This window comes from Pseudorasbora parva, chromosome 5 (genome assembly GCF_024679245.1).
Source record: "Pseudorasbora parva isolate DD20220531a chromosome 5, ASM2467924v1, whole genome shotgun sequence".
In the NCBI taxonomy this organism is placed as follows: Eukaryota; Metazoa; Chordata; class Actinopteri; order Cypriniformes; family Gobionidae; genus Pseudorasbora; species Pseudorasbora parva.
Window position 1 is genome coordinate 48573089 of NC_090176.1, and position 23854 is coordinate 48596942.

At 37.4% G+C, this 23854-nt stretch overlaps 1 protein-coding gene and 1 long non-coding RNA gene across 7 annotated transcripts in view; one reads left to right on the forward strand and one right to left on the reverse strand.

Annotated features, from left to right (window-relative positions):
* slc4a10b (solute carrier family 4 member 10b) overlaps positions 1-23854 on the reverse strand; it is a 124222-nt gene that overhangs the window by 95259 nt on the left and 5109 nt on the right. For 3 of the 4 annotated variants that reach the window (XM_067444590.1, XM_067444588.1, XM_067444591.1), the window contains exon 2: positions 11060-11086. In XM_067444590.1, coding sequence (XP_067300691.1) covers positions 11060-11086 — 27 coding nt within the window. Of the gene's footprint in view, positions 1-3470; positions 3628-11059; positions 11087-23854 lie in introns of those variants that run through there. The other variant, XM_067444589.1, reaches the window with a different exon arrangement.
* Positions 16865-19976, forward strand: LOC137076196 (uncharacterized). Of its 3 annotated transcripts, none has more exons than XR_010905241.1 (8): positions 16865-16992; positions 17118-17186; positions 17280-17338; positions 17710-17812; positions 18152-18255; positions 18377-18457; positions 18589-18670; positions 19612-19976. It is a non-coding gene; the product is annotated as an uncharacterized lncRNA (long non-coding RNA). The 3 variants fall into 3 exon arrangements; XR_010905242.1 differs by having other exon boundaries at positions 16869-16988; XR_010905240.1 differs by having other exon boundaries at positions 16885-17186.

Sequence of the window (23854 nt, forward strand, 5' to 3'; positions counted from 1 at the left end):
CCACACAGATGTCAAGCAGTTTTAAAAAACTGTGGTCATACAACTAAATATTAGTTTAGTGATTCACAGGATTGCTAAATCCCAGAAAAAAAAAATGTTTGTACAAAATAGTTTTGAGTTTGTACAGTCAAAGGTAGACACTGCTATTTTTTTGAACACACCCCTTTCAACTAATTCAACTAATTGCCCAATTGCACAGCCTTAAGAGCGTGCATATCATGAATGCTGGGTCTTGTTTGTTTTCTGACAATCTACTGAACCTACTGGTAACTTGTTTGCCACGTAGCAATAAAATTATACTAAAAACCTTGATTATTCTGGTTAGTCACATTGTACTGCTATTATTTTGAACAAGACTGTACATAGTACTTGAAGCCACCTAATACAAAGTGAGGCCACTGTGAGTAAATGATGACCAACTTAAAAAATGTGTGTGAAGTATCTCTTTAAAGCAGCATTAGGGGTCTGTCAGAGAGGGCAGAGATTAGCGAGCATCCCGTGATGGTTCGCATTGGTTTAATTGGATGAAGGAGATAATCATATTGAAAGCATCCTGAAAGTGGCAGATGGAGGAGAATATCACTATCAGCTGCAGAAGGACAAATCCACAGAGGGCCGATCAGTGCAGTAAACGCTGTAGTGGCACAGAGGAGCTCTTTCACTACGCTTTTATATGTTATTGCGCTTTTCACAATACACATTGTTTCAAAGCAGTTGTATAATATTTTAATATCTCCATACATTTCAGTTGCATTTGACAGATTAGAGATTGCATTTTGTTTCATTTTGTGATGATACAAAGCAATCAAGGATTTGAGATTGGCTATAGTAGCTATATTTTGTTTTATGCGAGTATATGTACTATCTAACTTTAGTTAGTATGCTATCTAACTTTATAGACAGATGCTATATAATTTATATAATGCTATATAAAAAAATATAATTTAAATTTTACAATGTTATAAACAATCATTTTTGCAGTGTACTGTGTGTATCCAGGTGGTTGGATAAACTTACAGTAGTTGTTTAACTTATTATTAAGTATTAATTCATTCAGTGATTATGCAAATAATACTTAAATAGCTGTTTGACAAGAGATACGCAAATGCTGCCTGCAAAGTCATTGCAGTGAAGCAACACGTCACAAGTTTTCAGACACACACAAGTTGTGTGTTGTTGCTTTCCGATACATGCTGATTCAAAAATAAATGCAAGTATGCTACATTATCAGCATTCCCGCAAGGGGTGCTATATTGGGGTGCGTTTTCCAAATATAGCCTGAAGTGGTCATACTCAATTCTAGTCAGAATATGAGTCTGATGCTCCATTGGGCTGTGATTATGAGGCGTGTTTCAACCGCACCAGGAAAGACCTCAATTGGACAGACCTACAACCAATCAGAGCAACGAAGAGACATCAAAAGAGCTCAACTGCATTGTGTTGCCAAGTCCACGTTTTTTTCCCCCGTGGGTTGTTTTCTATGTCCGCGGGTTGAATTGACTGTTATGTGATATATAGACCCATGAGTGCGAACCCCCCGAGAAGCTATTGTTTAGGGCTAGTATTTGGCGGGTTTTGTTGTAAAAACTTGGCAACCCTGTCTGCACACGCGCTGGAATAAACAACCTTTGCCGGTGTTGTAAAAAGATAAAAGAATTTAATGATACACAGAGTACTTACCCAACATGCTCATCATTTCAGAGAGAAATTATGAAGGTGAATGCATATAAAAACAAGCTCTCCGTTAAGGATTTTAAAAAAAATAACCCAAGCGCCTTTGATGACGTGCATCATTACGTTACTGTTGATCATCTGTCCGTCATCGTCTAAAGCCCGCCCTGATGATTTCATTGGTCCGAACAGTTTCTGTTCGGGAATAATCACTCCTCTATGGAGCGAGGCCAGACCGAACTGCCCGACCTAAAAGATTTGTGGGCGGCGCTAAATTCGGCTGGCATCCAGGCTATTTTCCAAAAGCATTGTTAGCCAACTATGGTCGCATGTTCCGTCGTTATCAACATAATTCAACCAGTCGGCGTTTCCCAAAACCATCGTTCCAGCAAACATTCGCAAACAGCCTCGCAAAGTTGCGTGGTTGGAACGGCAGCTCTCGACCTGTGGTTAGAAGAGAGTTTCTTGTTTGCATGACATGTGGACTTAAGAAATCCTTATCTTGAGCAAAATAAGCAAGCGGACATTCAGTGCAATCTATATCTTTTATTTCGAATACATCCAAATGTAATTTATGTCTTTTAGTTTGTCAAGAGATTTAAAGCACTGTTTTTAAAGGGCGTGCATGTGCAGACGTACTCTAGTACGTAAGAACGAGATTATTTGAATCTGGAAATAAAGCAAAATAATGCCATGTCCATAATCCAAAAAAATCTAGCATACGATCTCAAAATAACCATTAAAAGCAGTTATTACTCCACCACCTGCATGACATCATTAACCAACGTGGTTGAACAAAAGACTTATGACAATACGGTTTTGCGAAACTAGTTAATTTCTTCAAGGATGCATCACACTATGGTATAGGGCTGTGCAATATATCGAAATTATCGAATATCGCAAATGTACATATCGCAAAACCAACAACAAAACAATTACAGTGTATAGACAGCTCTTAGAAGTAAACTCTTAGAAGAAAAGGTTCTATCAGCGCTACGTATTTGCAACCCCTAAAAGGTTCTATATAGAACCCCTTTTTAGTGCCAAAAGGATTTTTTCTTGTCATAATAGAACCTTTTTAGCATATAAGGTTTTTTGGAGTTCAACTATATATATACACATATATGTGTGTGTGTGTGTGTGTGTGTGTGTGTGTGTGTGTGTGTGTGTGTGTGTGTGTGTGTGTGTGTGTGTGTGTGTGTGTGTGTGTGTGTGTAGCATTTAGAGTCAACTCCAAAGAACCTTATATGCTAAAAAGGTTCTATAATGACAAGATTTTGGCACTTAAAAAGTGTTCTATGTAGAAACTTTTTGGGGTTCCAAAGACATAGCACTGATAGAACCTTTTATGGTTCTATCTAGAACCTTTTCTTACTCTTTACAATTGAGAATGTAAAGCAACTCATAATCACATTGAACTAGCCCTAGAAAGAAAGCGAGGGATGAAGCTTGACAGTGTCAGAGATCTGGATTCATGGGTCTTGGCCGACATCTGCAGAATGCTAACCTGTTTCTGACTGTAGCGGCAAAAGCTTCCAGCGCCCCTCCTCCACACCACTAACCCCTGTCTGATCAATGACATTCAGCCTGCAGAATACACTGCTGCATTCGCTGCATTACACACACACACACGCACACACACAACTCTGCACTACTGCATACTGTTAACAATCCACAGATGCACACAACAGTTTTAACTCTCTAAATCATCCGTCACTTCAATAACAGAATTAAGGCCATTCATTCACTAAATCCTTGAACTTTTGGATGCAGCAGACAACACAAGCACAAGGTCATACCTGAGAGTCCAGTCGGCTGTAAAGGTCCAAATTCTGCATATCCTGGTCTTTCTTGTCAGCTCCAGAATTAGTCAGGAAGGTTTCACCTCATGCAGCATGCACTGCAACTGATCTCCAACTTAAGCGCATGCACAACACACACACACACACACACACACACACACAGCTTACTACAGCGATTACAGCAGGGACATCAGCACCGTCCCACACATGCAAACTTACACTGTCTTTATCTTGCGCTGTCTCTCTCCCTCATAGGGAGGAACTGCTCCTCATCCTGGGGTTATTCTGCCCGCCTCCTCCCTGGAGGATAAACTGCTGACCTGTCAGAAGAGGCCTGACCTTGTTCTCTCTCTCGCTTTACGGTTCTCATCAAGGAGGTCTAATATACCTGGAGAAAACTATTTGTTAGCGTTTCGATTCTCCTCAGTGGCAGATCCTCGCTGGCGTCTGACCAACAGGAAAAACTACTTGAGCCAATCACTTCAGCCGAAAATATGACTGATCAGACTTATCAATATAAAGCTAAAGCTATAGAAACACAACATCATGACAATACTGATATCTTCACTGTCAACCCTGACACAGACAACAACACTATTTCACAATTTTAACAGCCTTAAAAAAAAAAAATATATATATATATATATATATATATATATATATATATATATATATATATATATATATATATATATATATATATATATATATATATATATATATATATATATATATCAGAACCAGCACCTTTCTATCAGAACCAGCATTAACATCTTGAGTAATTTGAGCTCCAGTAGCTCTTCTGTTTGATCGGACCACACGGGCCAGCCTTCACTCCTCACGTGCATCAATGAGCCTTGGCCGCCCATGACCCTGTGGCCGGTTCTCCACTGTTCCTCTTGGAGCACTTTTGATAGATACTGACCACTGCAGACCGGGAACAGCCCACAAGAGCTGCAGTTTTGGAGATGCTCTGACCCAGTTGTCTATCCGTCACAATTTGGCCCTTGTCAAACTCACTCAAATCCTCACGCTTCCCCATTTTTCCTGCTTCTAACACATCAAGCTTGAGGACAAAATGTTCACTTGCTGCCTAATATATCCCACCCACTAACAGGTGCCGTGATGAAGAGATAATCAGTGTTATTCACTTCACCTTCCATAATGTTATGCCTGATCAGTATATATATTAGGGGTGTAACGATACGCTTATTTGTATTGAACCGTTCGGTACGAGGCTTTCGGTTCGGTACAGGGCTGGACTGGGGCTAAAATTCGGCTCTGGCATACCCAGCACATCCGGGCCATGAGTTTCCCGTGAGTGTTTTTGCTGGGGTTGGGGCCTTAAATTGGCGTATATAAATAAAACTAGGACAAGGACAAATAATGATAGATATTATCGAATTTGCTGCAAATGCAGATAAACTTAATATTGCTTTTTTGGTCAGACAGAAATGCCCTTAGCAGTAAAGCACTGATGATTTTGAGCTAGGATGCAGTAAAGTACATTTACTGCTTTTAAATGCCGTCATCATTTACTGACTCTCGTGTCATTCCAAACCTGCATGACTTCTGGGAAACACAAAAGAAGATGTTTTGAAGAATGTTGGCAACCAAGCCATTTTGGTTAGGCTACCATTTGAATATTGTAAGAACAAAAAAACACTCAAATTATTTTATTTTATGCTACACAGAAATAAATTCATTTAGGTTTGGAATGACATTAGGGGAGTAAATGATCACATTTTGGGGTTGAACAATCATATTTTTGAAGAGTTAACACATCATTTAAGTAAGACACTGATATCTATCTTTTATGAGGCGATTACATTTCATTAAATCTATTAAAAAAAGTTATTAAAACTTTTAAAGAGGAAAAAAAAAGCTTTGTCCTTTATTTATGGGATCCAGACTTAAAGCTGTTTTATAGACTAGTTTAACTATAGACCAGTTTCATTTAAATGTAAGATCATGGTAGTCACAGGGTTAAAAACATAGACTGTACAAACCTTGCTCCTCATTATATGGCTATATTGTTTCCAAAACTATATAAAACATATATAATAAACTTATTTGTAAGTCAAAAAATGTAAACACCTGTAGAAAATACGAAAACAGCCTCTATAAAAGTGATATTCTGCAATATTAATTTATGTAATATAGCAACATTTTTAATAAATGTTTCTTCCTAAACACCATATTTATTCGCTGTTAGTAGCTGCAGAGTAAGTTGTGGTTGTGCTAAAGTGAAGCGTTTGTGTGTGTGTTGGAGAAGGGTATTCCTGCACAACCGGAGGCTGCAGTTTCAGGACCCCAGTTCTAAGACCGCAGTTCTAGGACCCTCGTTTTTTGTGACAGCACCACCTACCGAATTGAATCACCAAAACTAATTTAAGATGGACGATGGACACCGAACAGATTGTGAGTACCGATATTTAATCAAGTTTTATTTTATAATGTTTAAACGAAACAAAATGTACTAAAGTGAGCTGCTAACTATCAATTAAGAATTAATTCACACAAATTAAGAATATTTGTGCTAGTTTTATTAATTACTATGATGTTCTTGATCGTGGCGTGGCCATGATTTATTAAATCCTTTTTTGATTTTTAATGACTATAATACATCTAGCCAGCACATTATTAAACTTAAAAAGATGACAAATGTTGGTGTAAGGGTGTGTGATTTACCTGTAGCTTACTGTATTAGTGGGGAAACTTGCTGAATACTCATTGTTTTACCATAGTTAAGAATAAAATATTCTTACATAACTGCTCTGACTGCCTGGTTGCACTACAATATCAGCCTGTCTAAATGATGCATAATGTTTGACAAGTTCAGCCATTTATACTTTGGCTACGTTCTTATAGCCTGTACTGATATATTTTTGCTGTGAAAGATTAAAAAGATTAAAATGAATCCTTTAATTAAAAAATAATAATAATTCTGTATGAATCTTGCACAAATGTTTTTTTGTTATCCTTGGAGCTGGACTGAAAAGACTGGGCATAACATTGCAGTGATTAATAAATGCATATTTAGCTACTCCAAACATTATATTCCATTCTGCTTATCATGTAGATTTCATAATGTAACCGAGATGGCAATGGCTTTTGTCATGCATGTTACCTTTTGTTGCTTTTAGGGATTGCCACACCATCACTGTGGAAATGACTGCGGGATAAAGTCTCAGTGTTTTTTGTTGTTGTTGTTTTTTCTGTTTTTTGTTTGTTTGTTTTTTTGCCAAGTATATGCTAATATAGTATCTTTCAATGTCACACATCTTTCAGATGGACATGGCTTTCATTAGAAAGAGGTGGTGTCTTCTTCTGATGGAGCGCTTCAAAATAGAAGGGTATTATATCAATATATATTTGTATATTCATCTCTGTAACACTTGCTGTTTTTTTATAAATTGTGCAGTTTTTTATTAAATTTATGTTATCATCTACAGTTCATTTTGTGCCGTGGCTCATTTATCAAAATTACCATGTTCACCAGATTAGTATAATGACTTTCAGTCGTCATCCATTTAGCTAAGTAAGGTATATAGGAAATGTTTACAATAGTTGCCTCATGCTGTATGCAGCTTCAACTGTATAGCACCATGGTCTCAACTGGTGGATATTGCTCTTATATACTTACAAATTTGGAGTTTGGAATTAGACATGAGTAACATTAATATTCTGTTTGGCTTTCTCTCTCTCTACAACTCCAATAGTGCACAAGTGTTAAATCATATGTGTGTGTGTGTATATATATATATATATATATATATATATATATATATATATATATATATATATATATATATATATATATATATATATATATATATATATATATATATATATATAGCCATTCCGTCTGTGCAGTAACTGATGAAAAAAGGGGTCTTTTTGGTGCTGTTGTTATTGCAAAAACGACATAAATATATATTCTTCAATCATTCTTGAGTCTTGTCTTGCCTCTATACAAACTTTAAAATATCTGACTGTAATTTAGTGAATGCATATACTGATTCCATATTTATTTTACCTGATTATGAAATAATTAGTTAAACTTAAGGAGGTTAATCTATATACAGTATAATTCAAGAAACTACGATTTTTAAGGTACTCAACTTTTTTTTAAAGATTGATATACATTTTTCAATTATATTTTGTGTAAATGAATGTTTAAATTTAAAATTGTGCATCAAAGCAGGTATAACACACTTTGTAATTAACCTCGGATGCATTTTGAATTAAAAAAAATCACATAAAATATACTCCTGAGATTAAATATCTTGATACTATGTAGGCTTCTAACTAAACCACCTGGGTCGTAGAACTGAGGTCCTAAAGCTGCAGCACACCGCTATATCATCCAGTTCTGTAGGTGGCGCTGTCACAAAAAACGAGGGTCCTAGAATTGCGGTCCTGAAACTGGGGTCTTGAAACTGCAGCCTCCGGTTGTGCAGGAATATACTACTGGTGTGTTGCCGTTTTCCACTTTACCTCGTCATGAATAGGCTACATATGCTCGCGGCTGTTTTCAGCTGATTCACCACAGAACTGTAATGTTTCCATATCACACGATTGTATAAAACTAAATAAGTCAAAGTGCCGTTCATAGAGCAGTATTTAAACGCAGCGTACGTTCGTCAGCGGCTGTGCTGTGCGGATATTCGCCTTTTGCAGTTCCATGCGCTCAAATAATAAATAAATAAATAAATAGAAAAAAGCGCCTAATATGGAGGGGAGGTCTGTCTCACTTCGGCTTGTCAATTCAGAAGACAAACCAATGGGCCGCTGTCGCTGCATGTTGTCAGTGGTAAAAAAAAAAAAAAAAAAATTTTTTTTTTTTTTTAAATTTTATTTTGATTTTAAACACTATACCGGCCCCAAAAGTGCGTCGGCCCACCGGGCAAATGCCCGGTATGCCAGATTACCAGTCCAGCCCTGGTTCGGTACGCGGTACATATTGTGTACTGAACGGTTCTTGGTCTAATTAATTAGATTTGGAAAATAAAAAAGTGTGTGAAATATAATGTTATGCGTTCAACACAAAAAACTAATATTTTTTAGACTGCTCAGTCAGGTGCTCGCTTACTCAGTAGGCTACGCGCTGAATGCTCATTGCAAAATGGCTATTGCGTTTAACAGACCAGAAATAGAAGATCCTCCAATAACCAACAGGTCTGGTGTGTTGGTGAACTTTGGATTCTCTGTGAGCTATGATGGTGTTGGCAAGAGTGATGGATTAAAAAAACAACGGTATGTCGCATTTGCTACATGATGGTACAGCAGCGGGAATAATTCCTGTCATGTCAATCAACTCATTTACGCCGACAACAAGACGATAAAAAGAAGAAACAGCCACAAACTATCCCCGCAGCATTTAGACAGACATTTCCAACTTATTCAAATGACTATAGCCGTGGATATGAGACCTTACGCCCGTTTCACACAAACTCCGTCTGCAGTGCGTAGCCTATGCGGTGCGTATTTTTTTCTGCACCCATGTTAACGGTTGCGGACTGAAAACGCAACATATGTGAAAGCACAACAGGGCGTGCGGCTCCTGCACCGCATACGTAGAGCAAAACGCACTGCATACGCACTGCAGACGGAGTTTTAAGAACGTGCTTAAAATAATTGAGCCCCGTTACAATGTTCCTTCACGAGCCCATTTCAGCCAGTAATTCCTACTTTGTACTAAAAAACAAAAGCCCAAATAGAGAACCAATTTTGGCCAAAGCAACAGCGGTTGCTCTGACAACAGACGGCTGGACATCAAGGGCTACAAAAAGCTACCTGAATGTACACGTTCTTCAGACACGCCCCCTTGAGAGTCACACAAGTGAGGATTTGGCCAAAGGGATGACAGAAGCAGTGTGAAAAAAGTGTGGAGAGCTATTGTAAAGAGTCTATTTCTGTAATTACATAGAAGATGGGTAAAGTATAGCTCCATCTTTGCTCAATGTAAAAAAAAATCAAAAAAAAAAAAAAAGAAAAATTCATACTTTGTTAGTTTTAAAAAATAAAAAAGGTAATTTATCTGCCAATTTTTTTTCTTTTTGTAGTATCTAAAACGTACCGAACCGTACCGAACCGAACCGTGACATCAGTGTATCGTATCGAACCGAACCGTGAATTTTGTGAACCGTTACACCCCTAATATATATATATATATATTACATATGATCAGTGATCACCGTACCTGTTCCTTCTCTATCCTGATTCTCTGCTACTTTACTCTGCAGTTCTCTCAGCTTTCTTGTCAGATTTTATCATTATGCCGGCGTCTGTGGTCTTTGCTTTATCTGCTAGTGACTCTACATTGGTCAAGTTTTGTAGTCGTGTCTGGTTGTGTCTTATCTAGCTGTGTTCATCACACCTGTTCTCTGGCCAGTCGCCCTGCTGTCTGCGGTACGGTGTCTGCCAAATCTGCCTGTCCGCTTCGGAGCCTGGTTCTGTCACCGACAAGTTATTGACTTTTACGTTTGTTCCATATTAGCGTCCTCTACTGCCTTTGTTTCTGTCAACATTAAAGATTGTCATCGTACCTGCCTTCGCTCTTGGGTCCTCTGTTTTACATGACAGATTCAATATGAATGTGTTGCTTGTGAATGATTTGCACTCTACATAAGAACAATGTGTATCTGATAATAACGCATATCTACAAAAAATGTATTTCCATGGCTGTCACAGCTTTGAAAAAACAGAATTTATAAAAATACATACTATCCTGCATGAAAAACAATATTCTGAGAAACGTTTCATCCTTCACCCTTTCCTGTCCCTGTCTGACATACAGGCGTTAGCTTGTGTAACACAAAATCAGAACAAATATAGAAGCAGATCAAAAGCTTTCAGACAACAGAGGAGAGTCGATTTGAGTGTCGGTGTGCTGCATTTCACTGATCTTTTGCTGCACAGCAGCAGGATTTCCTCTCTTAGGAAAATGTGCAATCTCCCAAAACAATACATAAATGATTCATTTAATGAAAATCCTCCCAAAAACGCCAGTGCATCTAATAATAATCCATTGTAAGATCAGAGGAGAATGATTAAAAAACATGCTTTAATGCTGCAGTTTATGTGATATAAATCTCTGGTTTGCAGCTAGATTACTGTAACTACGCATTGTGGCACCTCTGACATTTCAAGGTCTTTACTGACTAAAAAACAGCAGAAAAGAAGCAAAATGAGCATGTCCTTTGACAGATGACAGATTTATAACATCTGTGACCTTTTGGTATATCTAGACACTACAAAGCTGCTTGAATGCATGAGCGGCATACTGTGAAGAACAACACGAGGAAGAAACTGCCACACGAGGAGATCAAGCATACCGTGCTCTTTTTTGTTATATTTTGATGGCAGTGAATTGTCCTTCCCCAATCATGCATCTGTATTGAGAGTGTTGACAAATGCTGACAGGATACAGTATTCCAGTACCATCAAATTAAAATATATTGGCTGTTTTTTTGTCAATCAGATCCAATCCATCCATGTATGATCCAGCCTAGTATGAAACACGATTCTGGCATTATATCAACCATAAGAAAATATCAAGTGTATTAAACATTTCGACTTACCACACTTGGTCTTCCAGGCGAGGTGACCTGCAAAACATAAATATTTACAGATAAAATTCCTGTGTTTTGTCTCTGTAAAACAAATGACTAATTCTTCATATTTTAGCACACAGCATTCACACACTTTTAAAACACCATTTCAACAGCTTCATCGTGCAGGTGCAGTGCATATATATTGGGATATTTTTAGTGCCTTTAAAATGTGATTTTTATTTGAAATGCAGGTTTGCTATGCTTGAATTTACACACACACACACACACATACACACACACACACACACACACACACACACACACACTCCTACTATGCATCTACCGATTGCATCTGCGAACACTACTGACATCTGTCAAAAGCTTTTCAAAATCTGAAAAAGTGCTGGAGTTTCACTCCATCACAATGATACAAACTAATGCATTTAATTCAAATTAAAAATGCAGCTTGCATGCTTTCATTGCACCTAAACTGTGCTAAACAAACACATATTAAATTTACACCATCATTCAGATATGACCTAGAAATTTACACCCGATCAGGCATAACATTATTATTGGGATATATTAGGCAGCAAGTGAACATTTTGCACTCAAAGTCAATAGGTTAGAAACAGAAAAAATGGGCAAGCGTGAGGATTTGAGTGAGTTTGACAAGGGCCAAATTGTGATGACTAGACGACTGGGTCAGAGCATCTCCAAAACTGCAGCTCTTGTGGGCTGTTCCCGGTCTGCAGTGGTCAGTATCTGTCAAAAGTGCTCCAAGGAAGGAACAGTGGAGAACCGGCCACAGGGTCATGGGCGGCCAAGGCTCATTGATGCACGTGGGGAGTGAAGGCTGGCCTGTGTGGTCCGATCAAACAGACGAGCTACTGGAGCTCAGATTGCTCAAGAAGTTAATGCCGGTTCTGATAGAAAGGTGTCAGTGCATCTCAGTTTGTTGCGTATGGAGCCGCAAAGCCGCAGACCAGTCAGGGTGCCCATGCTGACCCCTGTCCACCACCAAAAGAGCCAACAGTGGCACGTGAGCATCAAAACTGGACCACAGAGCAATGGAAGAAGGTGGCCTGGTCTGATAAACCATGTTTTCTTTTACATCTCGCGGATGGCCGGATGTGTGTGTATCGCTTACCTGGGGAACACATGGCACCAGGATGCACTATGGGAAGAAGGCGAGCCAGCGGAGGCAGTGTGACGCTTTGGGCAATGTTCTGCTGGGAAACCTTGGGTCCTCCATCCATGTGGATGTTACTTTGACACGCTCCACCTACCTAAGCATTGTTGCAGACCATGTACACACTGTCATGGAAACGGTATTTCCTGGTGGCTGTGGCTCTTCCAGCAGGATAATGCTCCTGACACAAAGCAAAAAAGGTTCAGGAACTGTTTGAGAAGCACAATGAGTTTGAGGTGTTGACTTGTCCTCCAAATTCCCCAGATCTCAATCCAATCGAGCATCTGTGGGATGTGCTGAACAAGACCGATCCATGGAGGCCGCACCTCGCAACTTACAGGACTTAAAGGATCTGCTGCTAACATCATAGTACCAGATACCACAGCACACCTTCAGGGGTCTAGTGGAGTCCATGGCTCGACGGTTCAGGGCTGTTTGGGCAGCAAAAGGGGGACCAACACAATATTAGGTCATAATGTTATGTCTGATCGGCGTAGCTAATATTCTGAAAGTAATCACTAAAAACACACACAAACTATGTTTACCTGCACTCAAATAATCAATAGATTTTTCAATCTGACTGAAAATCATTCATGTAAACACCTCAATCAATCCGACTGAGCTCAATCTGAGTTAAATTTAGATCGGACTGAAAGGAGGGATGGTGTAGACGTGAAATAATCCGAACAAGAAAAAATTAAGCATGTTAACATCACACTGGGATTCAAAAATGCTCCACATTCGCAGTGCCATGATCAGTATATTATATTTTGCGTCATACAAACATGCATATTGATTATTTTAGGTCTTATGTTTTATGAATTTGTGAGTGAATGAGAAACAAAACCTCTTCTGACATAAATGTCAGCTTTCTTTGTATATATGTCAGCAAGGGAGCTCTGTTTGGAATATATGTAAAACATAAATATACGGTTTTGTGAATCGTTTAGGGTTCATATACCTGTTGGACCTTTACATGCACTAAAGCTGCACACATCTGGTGTTTTGGATGGCATTGAGCGGATTTCTTCTGGGTTTAATTTTACCCCCAAAAGAGATTCTTTTAATAGAGGAGGTACCAGGACATCTTGCAAACACAATAATCCTGGATATCCGAAGAGCACCAATTAGTTTTAAAACAATCTCAGAAGCTTAATATCTGCTAAAGGCCATTACATGAGCATCTCTGGTGGATTATCAAAAAACAGAGGGAGAAGACTTATGACATATTTTTATTCTACTACTGACATATTATCAGTACATTACAGAATTCATATTGAGATTACAAGCTCTAGACTACAACAACAGATTAGTCCAAACAAGACACATAATTGGCTCTCATCCATCATCGTCTTGGAGGCACAATTCACCTGGTTCAGCGTGACTATCGCTATCAACAGATGTAAGTGCTCACTGTTTACTTTCCATTAAGCAATAATAAGCAGCTTTGACTCACGCTGAGCGGAAAATGTTTTTCAGTGTAATCTCAATAATAAAGCTTAGCTTTGTCTTAGCAGAGAGCTTTGAAAAAGCCATCATTATATTGTCCTGTGATACTGGACAACATCATGCGTGCTAAGTTTAGACATTACTACTTCAAAATGCAAGTGTCACATTTTTACTGTGACCATTCACCACAAAAATCTCCTTAAATAGACATCTACACATCTACGTTTTGACAAATATCATGACATTTAAAATCATTAATATCATTACTCTAACGTATTATTTGAACTAAACTTGCCATGACAGAAAAAGGTCAAAATATATGATATTTTAAAGAAAATTGCTGACCTTTACACACAATTATGAGAGTCTACAGGGGTCCTTTTTATGATTTAATTTCCTGTCTTATTGCTTTTTTGTCACATGACTCCAAAATGTAATCCTGCATAGTGGTTACCCCACTGACCCTGACTTTAATGACAAAAGATTTAATATTAATAATATTATATATACAGGGCTCGACATTAACGCTTGTCCGGGACAAGTGGATTTTTTGAAGGGACAAGTTAAAAAGAATTTTACTTGCCCGACGGACAAGAGCCTGATTAAAACAAAACATAACTACTGAATCACCAAATTGCAAGAATGATTGTGCATTAATTTAGTGTAAGTGGCGATCGATAGTGGTGGATAATAATATATAATGAACTGACGATAACAAGGTCGCGCTGTTGACGCTCATGCAGCCTCTCGAGGAGAAATTACAACTCTAGAGCGTTTAAGCTGTTTCCTGAATACCATCACGACTGAAAATGGCACTGCTTTCATATGACAGTTTCATAAACAATTAATTAACATTCACTTACATTTACATTCACTTAAAGTCACTTACATTTTAGATGCAATATTGAGTGCTTTTGTTCGATTTCAGAAGCGAAAATCGTTCACACACAGCAGAACCGTAACGCGTCTCACAGCAGCAAGTGTGTTACTGAACGATTCAGTGTTTGAATGAATCGTTTGAATGAACGACTCAGTGACTCACTCATTAAGACGGCCACCTGCTGCCACCTACTGGAGGTTTAGTTTCATGCTTAAACATACTTTCCAACATTTCTTATGTGTCTATTCAAAACTACAAATCTCAAAACATTATTTAATGCAGTTGTAATTTTTCAGTGTAAATTATTTAATTTTATTGTTAACAGCCCTTATAGTCTTTTAATTTAATTGAATGTACTGATCAAATTTAACAATATAAAATGAAATCTGAAGCATAGCCTATATTTAATAAGATTAGGGGGGAAATGCGCTTTATAAAAGGTAAAAATATCACAAATTTGAAATGATTCAATAAAAACTTTAATTGAATTTTTTAATTCACAAATATGCAGATTTAAATATGTCAAAGCTGATTGAACACTTGTGAGAATATTTATTCAGATAAATTATAGTTACAACACACGCACACACACACACACACACACACACACACGCACACAAAATTAAAAAAATATCGAACTTTTCCGGACAAGCAAATTTTTTACTTGGACAAGTGAATGAACGATTTGAGCATGCACATATGAACATGCTTAATGTCAAGCCTTGAATATATACATAAATATATATATATATACCTTTTAGTGAGACCTCTTTAATTTTTATATAATCTTTGGACCATTACACCACCTAAAACCACAAAACTTTTTATAAAATATATACCACAATTTACAACAACATGTCTTTAAGGTGTAATCCAGTCATTGTCTGTATAAATAAATGTCTATATTCTTAAACAAATGAATACAACGTTCTGTCGTGATAATCTAGATGGAGCAGGCTGGATGGGTCCATAACTCAATCTGCTTACAATCCTTGTTCTCTATAGGGCACAGCTGATTGGTTCCTGCTGTATCATTAGCCAATAAGCTGGCAGCTCAACCTTCAAATACTGGTCAGCATTTGCTATAGCAGGTGCAGCACGCTTTCAGAAACCCTCCATCTTCCCCAGCTCCACCTGTATAGATCTGCTACGTGTAATTCATGTAAGTTCATTCACTAGTTTAGCGACGTGCTTCTGTGGAGGGAAAAGCGCGCTTTGCGCGGGTGCAAAATAGGAATGACACATGCGTCGGTGTACAAAATCAATTGCGCTGGGTGCAAGATAGGGCCCTTTGTCAGATTATAATTGGATTAGCCTATTTTTGAAGCTTCTAAAAACACAAGAGTATGTAACTAGATTTTTTTTTTTTTATTTAACAATAAAAGTATTTTCTTACGGTATTTCATTTAAATGTTTATTTAAATGTTGGTAACCTCAAATGCACATAATGGGCCCTATTTTAACGTTCTTAGCACATGCTTTTAAAGCACCAGGGTCAAATCCACTTTTGTTAATTTAACCAATCAATCAATCAATCAATCAATCAACTTTCTTTATACCACGCGTTTAAAATAACGATTGTTTCAAAGCAGCTTCACAGTATTAAAAAGGACAATATTGCAACAAAATTTTATTTGGCTGAACAGTCGTTCTGGAGAAAACAGTGATGTTATCAGCTTATTTTAATTTATCATATAGCGACAATGTTAACCACAGAAAAATGTTCGGTGCAATGTGAAGCCAGGCGTCAGTGACAACAGTGTGTTTTGCTAGTTTCAGCCTGACGCAGTTATCAGTTATCATTTTCACCTCCACATTGTTTAAATAGCAAATGCACTCGTGCCCATTTGTTCACCCATGGCCGTGCTGGTCTGAAAATGAGACGCACTGGCGTGTTGCTATTTTGAAGCAACTTGAAACGACTGTGCCTTTGACCAAACGTTGTATTTTTTGTTATTTAAAGAGTTTGTAAGTACCTATGGATGGGTGCACAAAGCGCGTACAATCTGCTTATTACACACAAAATCTCCAGTGTCAAAATCTTGGTGTTAAGGACTCTTAGAGTAAAGAGTTAATTTTCTGGTGTTGAATTAACACTGCTAGTGTAAACCGCACTCTCTGGCTGGTGAACATATTCAGAGTTAAATATCAATAACACTGAAAGAGAGTGTAGTCACATCCGGGACATTTCGGCAGCGGAACAAGCTCGAATTTTTTCTCACAGACGCCATTTTCTTTGCCTCGCGATGCGTAACATCAAGGAGGGGAAACGCCATCCTATGGTTCCATCTCATTCACGTATCCATTTTATAGCATTATATTGTTTTATAACTAGTTATGTGCTGTGCACGGTTAAACAGCTCTCATAGAGGCATTTTCGTTGACGTGATTCGGACGGAGCAGACCAGGCGGGTGCTTTTTCACAGGGAAACGCCGTAAGTAAGTGTTTTAGCTAATTTACAATATGTATTTTATAAAATGTTTATTTAACGCGATATTTAAATGCTCTGCACGCTTAAACGAAACAACCTTTCTCACATGCGGTATTTTCTTTGACTCGTGAGTGGTGACATGGAACTGACGACGAGGAGGCGGGTGCACGCCGCTTGCACGTTATGAGGGAAACGACGAAAGTAAGTGTTTAGCCTAATTTGCAACGTGTTTTTTTAATGACGTCGTTTAACAATATCTAACGCTTTTAAAACGCGCCTAAACCTTTCTTACAGACTAGGCTTGTGACGCAGTTGAGACACGGAGTGTGCTTTTAACAGAGAAAACACCTAAAGTAAGTGTTCTACACATATTATAATCTGTATAATTGCTTTATAATTATGTATTTATGTCTTGGAAAAACACATTCTGTAGCTACTGCTGCTTAAAAGGCAGTGGCCTGACTGGTGAAGCAGCATCAAACGGGGGTTTCTAACATGCTTTCTCTTCCCCGTTATAGTTTATTCACCGAAGTGTAATCTTATTGCACTACTTAATCTTTGTGTATGATTTTTATTGGGTAGAATTCCAGATTCAAAGACTCGTATTACTAACAAAAGAAAGCTATTTTTTTGCGAAATCAAGTGACAAAGTTTTAGGCAGGATTGTTTAATGAACTTCTAAAAATGTTGACCTAATTTGCTTTTGACCTGTCTCTGTCTTAAGAAGCATCATGTTCATCAGCTGCATCAACATTGATTTTTGACCACCCCCCTGGACTGAAACCAAGGCTGACAGATGACCATGCTTTCTGTTCTGCAGCAAAAAGGTATGTTTAAGGTATAGAAAACTGTAGTGCTTTTCTTGGCAGATTATTGGTAAATATCTTTAAGCACAGATATTGATCAATAATATTTATTTACAATAAAGGACAACTAAGGCAAAAAGTGCATTCATCCATCATAAAAGTGCATCCGTCCATGGATGCTGCACTTTTATGATGATAGATGCACTTTTATGATGGATAGATGCACTTTTATGATGGATAGATGCACTTTTATGATGGATAGATGCACTAGAGTCTGTGTTTAAAACTAATGAAACATGTATACTTTAAGACTGTTTAAAGTATTTCTTCATCCTCAAACTATATTTTGCTCGTTGCCAGCACACCTACCATATGACTGAAAAACAGAAGAACAACTCCACAAACTGCAGACCAATACCCTTGAAAGTGTCACTATTATTGGAGGACCAATACTTTTAGAATGGGTAAGTCATTCTTTCAGACTAAATATTTATGCAAAATGTAGGCTAATTATCACTAACTTTTGGTTAACGTTTGGATATGCCTTCATGTTTAAATGTATTGTTTTTGCTGTTTGTGTTTTAGGAGAATTTCTATGATGCAGCAAGTAAAGGGTACCTGGCTTGGTGTTTGAAGACTGTACAGACTAGAACCTGTCTGGAGATGGTAAGATTTAACATATAACATGAGAGAATCATGGCCACAAACATCACATTTGTTGGTATTTGGCTAATAGAATTGAGTCAAACTAATTGTTTTCATGATTTGACAGGTATATATTTTCTGTTTGATTTTAGACTCAACAGATTGGGAAATCACCTGCCCCCAACATCACAAAGTCAGGAAGAAGGGAACAAAAATCATTCCAGCAGATGACTAGTAAGTGAGATTTCTTAAGGGTTAGTTCACCCAAAAATGAAAATTCTGTCATCATTTACTCACCCTTATGTCGTTGGACACCCGTAAGACCTCCATTCATCTTCACACACAGATGAAGATATTAGTGTTGAAATCCGATGGCTCAGAAAGGCCTTCATTGACACCAATGTCATTTCCTCTCTCAAGACCCATAAAGGCACTAAAGATGTCTTTACAGAGCCCATCTCACTACAGCGGCTCTACAATAATTTTCTGAGGTGACGAGAATAGTTTTTGTGCGTAAAAAAATAAAAAAAATAACGGCATGGCAGATTTCAAAACACCGCTTCATTAAGCCTCGGCGCATTTTGAATCATAGACAGTCCATGCAACTACCACTTTCAAGCCACAGAAATATATAAAGGTACATCATTAAAGTACTCCATGCAACTCCAGTGGTTTAATATACATTTTCATTAAACTATGCAAATGCCGTGTTTGCAAAAAAAAAATATATATATATATTTTATAAATGGAGTTGAGATTTTTTGAGCAAATAAAGCACTTGCTTCATAAAAATGAGGTTAAACCCATGGAGTCACATAGATCACTTATGATTTCCTTTGTACCTTTCTAGGCTTTGGAAGTGGAGGCTGAATAGGCTGTAAATGAAAGGACAGAAATTTCTTAGATATTATTAAAAATATCTTCATTAAGTGTTCTGAAGATGAAAAAAAGTCTTACGGGTTAAGAACAACATGAGGGTGAGTAATTTAATAACAGAAGTAACATGGATGAAGTAAGCCTTTAATGTACTTGGAAATCAGTCAATTCTAACCAAAATAGTTTATTGGTTGAGTCACCAAAGTCCAAGATGATTGAACTTTTTGCACCATAAACTTGCTGTATTTATAAAATACAACTAGTATTAATTGTAATTGGTCTGGTATTGTGTTGTTTAGGGAACCAGGATTTCAGAGAGTTGGATCTACACAGCCTTTCCTGCTCTGCATATGAAACCACAACTGAACTGTACTGTTAGCAACTGGACACAACTGATCCACAGATATCCTGCGACTGTTTTTTCATCTGCTGAATGTTGTGTTGACTCAAGTACTGCTGTTCTGTTGCAAAGTTGAAGGTACTGAACCAACTTCACTGACACAGGACATATATTCACTGACATGCAGGACTTGAAGTATTACACACTTATAAGCAGCTTTAATAGCTTATGAAAGAAATGCATATATTATGCCTTCATCATTTATTTTAAAAGTTAACCTTCTGTGATATAAATGGACTTGCTCGTAAATAAAGAACTAGTTTAAAACAACTTTTTGCATTCTTTATTTTTTACTTTACAATGAACAGCGTGTGTGTGTATATGTATGCATGTATATATATATATATATATATATATATATATGTATATGTATATGTATATGTATATGTATATGTATATGTATATGTATATGTATATGTGTATTAGTTGAGTAGATTGATTTCCATTTTTCTGAAGTGTTAGGTCAACACCAGAACAGTGTAGAATTTTAACTCTTCCAGTGTTTTCTACAAAGCTGCACTTAACTCTAACAGTGTTGTTGTTATCTGCATTGGTGTTAATATTTTACTCTATTAGAGTTTATTGTAACACCGAGTTGGGTGTTGTGAGAGGCAACACTTTTAAAAGTGTTGAATTAACACTTTGCGGGTGGTTCCCATATATACACTTTTAAAGTGTTGAAATTAACTCTATTGGTGTTGATTTCCGGATTTCAAATTATTAAAAATAAAAGGATTTCTCCCTGGAGAAGTGTTCAGTCTTTTAATGTAAATAGTGAATCCGCCATGGCGCGTGCGCATTGAAGGGAATGGGAAATGAAACTCTGATTGCTTTATTGCATGTTACACCCAAAACACCCCCATGACTCATTAAAGCCCCTTTCACACTGCACGTCGGACCCGCGATATTCCCAGAACATTGCCGGGTCGCCTTCTGTGTGAAAGCAACCACGTCCCGGGATTGATTACCGAATTGAACCCGAGTCGGGGTACTAGTAACATTGCAGGGTTCGATCCGGGACGAGCGCTGTGTGAACAAAAGCCGAAACTAATGCCTCAACGTGTACGTAGTTATCGTGCGACTCCTAGAGCTTGTTCTTTCAATAATACAACCCTGCAGTGCCAGAAGAGCTCGTCGGTGTTTTAAACGCAGAGAGTGTTCGTATACAAAAGAAACTAAAATTAAACAAGCAGAAATGTGCGCAAACTGGACACAAGTCGAGACCACAGAGCTCCTTACTATCCGCGCTGAAGCTGAGATCGCTCGCCGTTATACGTCACATCTGGATGTCACATGTCAACTCGACCTGGGACCGTTACGGGTTTTGTGTAAAAGCGCACATATTACGGTATTTCGCTGGCAGTGTGAATGGACGAAATCTAGCGGCCCGGGAACAAATGCCGAGTCGCATTATCTGTGTATTTGCCGGAATCGCAGTGTGAAAGGGGCTTAAGAGACAAGGTACAACCACTTAAGACCATGCGCCTGGCACACCAACTGTTTTTCCGTAACAGCATTGTGGATTCGGACACGGCCTAAGTGCACCAGCGTCATACGCTTCAGACCATGTGCTCAGATCATTTAAATAGGGCCTCAAGAGTTGTCATGATATAGATCTAGACAAAAAAAAAAACTCACATCACTTAAATCATATATGTGCTGAGAATGGGTGACACAGCATGCCACAAACAACTCTGATACCTCAGATATCCCATGTGCTAAAGTGCTTTAAACCACAAACCTGCTTAGAACTGTTTTAAGGGTCATTCAAAAGCTCCTTTCCTGCCAACACTGGATGAATAATGTGATTTGTTTTGAGGTTATTAGTGCTGCTTGAATGATTAAACATTCTACATTTTACTTATAGAGCAGTGCAAGTCTCTCTCCAGCACAAAAACACTCAGCGGCTCAGGGTTTGGTCTAAAGGGACTTTGAGTCCAGTGCTGCTTTTTTACATCTCAACAACATCTTAAAGATTTACACTAGTATTGCTCTAAATCTTTAGCAATATATAATAGCATACTAGCATTAACCCTATAAAGCCTGGCATATGAAATAATAGTCATAATATATATATATATGTATGTATGTGTGTATATATATAATTTTTTTTTTTTTAATGTAACAGTTTACTGAACATTAAGGCTTTAATCACTATATGATATAGCTAGAATATGGAGCTTATACACACATCAAACTGAGCAAAAATATAACATTTAGTGCAGAAGCTGAAGTTTATATGGTCAAAAAGATTGATTCAATTTCTATTGGATTTATGTATAAATGAGATCTTTATAACAATAGAGCAAAATGCATACCAATTTCAGTTGTTACTCAATATTTCACAATAATGTCTTAGATGATATTTAAATGCTTAGTTGTATGATCAAAGCACTGTAGTTTTAAAACATATTAATGCATTGTAATATAATGAAGATTGAGAGGTGAATAAGTAAACGTTCCTCAAAAGTCACATTTGAACAATATTTATCTCAAAAATGATATATGGGTAACCTAAGCTGCTTCAGTCTAATACATGTTCATCTTGATTGAACAACGACCTGAAGAGGGATGTTTTTACCATTTTACTAAAAGGATTTTACCAGCTAAAAAGTCATATTCATCAAACGTCAGAAGGCACAGATTGTGTGCAAAAGGTTTTTGAGCATCTAAATGACCAACATGATGAGATGCATTAGAAATGTGTACCAAATTTAGGCTTTATATGGTTAAACTCTTCAGTGCATTCTCCAGACATACAGTCAAACCAAAATTAATTTAGACACCTTCAACATTTTCTCACAATATTACAGTTTATTCACTTTAGTTTAGAAAATGGCAATAAAATATGACTTCTATCCAAAAAAATTCATCTTGATAATGTCAGAATTTTCAAATTTTGATCAATTTTACTGGTAGTACCTGTATGAAGAATTTTTGGGTATGATATGTCACAGTTATTTTGCTATCCTCACTTACATAAATGAACTATAGTATCCTGCACACACTAGTGAAACATTATATCTGGTGTCTGAATGATTTTTGGTTTGGTCTGATTTTTATCACATTTACATTGCATTATGTGATTTAAGCATAATATTGATAATGGTATTTTCTGAAATATATCTTATAACTCAGTTGCCAACCCCTCCCAGTAATGAACCACAGCCAAGCTTGGACCGCCATCCGCAAGTCGAACAAAAATAGTCCACTGCAGCTGGACAAGAGCAAATGAGCTCTACGCTCGATCAAACTAGGCCTGTCTGAGATACTCCAGCCAGCATGAGGCAAAGTACAGCTTTATGAGCACAGATCTGAGCTGTGAATGTGAGGCTTACAGGGTTTGTCAACCCAGAAACTAGAGAGGAATAATGTTTTGATGTTCTACATTTAACTATGCACATTTGCCCCATTTATACCTGAGAAGTGGTGACCTCCAAATCTACTGAAAGCCACTTTAGATCAGCGTCCTCAACTGGTGGGTCTCTACTCACTTAAAAATGTTGGGTTAAAAATAACCCAACACGTAACCCAACTGTGGGTTGGTATAGCACCTTCCCAACGTTGGGTTATTTTAACCCAATGCATTGGGTTAAAAACAGTTGGGCTAAAAGTAACCCTAATAATATAATTAGTAATATTATATATATTAAAGGGATAGATCACCCAAAAACGACAAACCAGACAGTTGACGGTAGCTATTGACTTCTATAGTTGGAAAAAAATACTGTGGAAATCAATGGCTACTGTCAACTGTCTACGAATTTTTTAAAAAAATGTTCATCAGAAGAAAGAAAATTATACAGGTTTGGAACAACGTGAGGGTGAGTAAATGAGGAAAATAATTACAATTTTGGGTGAACTATCGTTTTAAACACACTAATCAAGTTTTTAATGTTGTTTATAGCACAATTCCGATTTGGAGACAATAAAAGCTTTTTTTACAGTAACCAAATATCTTTATATATTTTAAAAGCGACATATATCACCATATATCTTTTTAAAGTGACATATATCCAATATTCTGCAAGATGCCCTGACCCAGAAAAGGAATTAAAGAGTTAGTTCACCCAAAAATGACATTTATGTAATTAATGACTCCCCCTAATGTCGTTCCTCACCCGTAAGACATCCGTTCATCT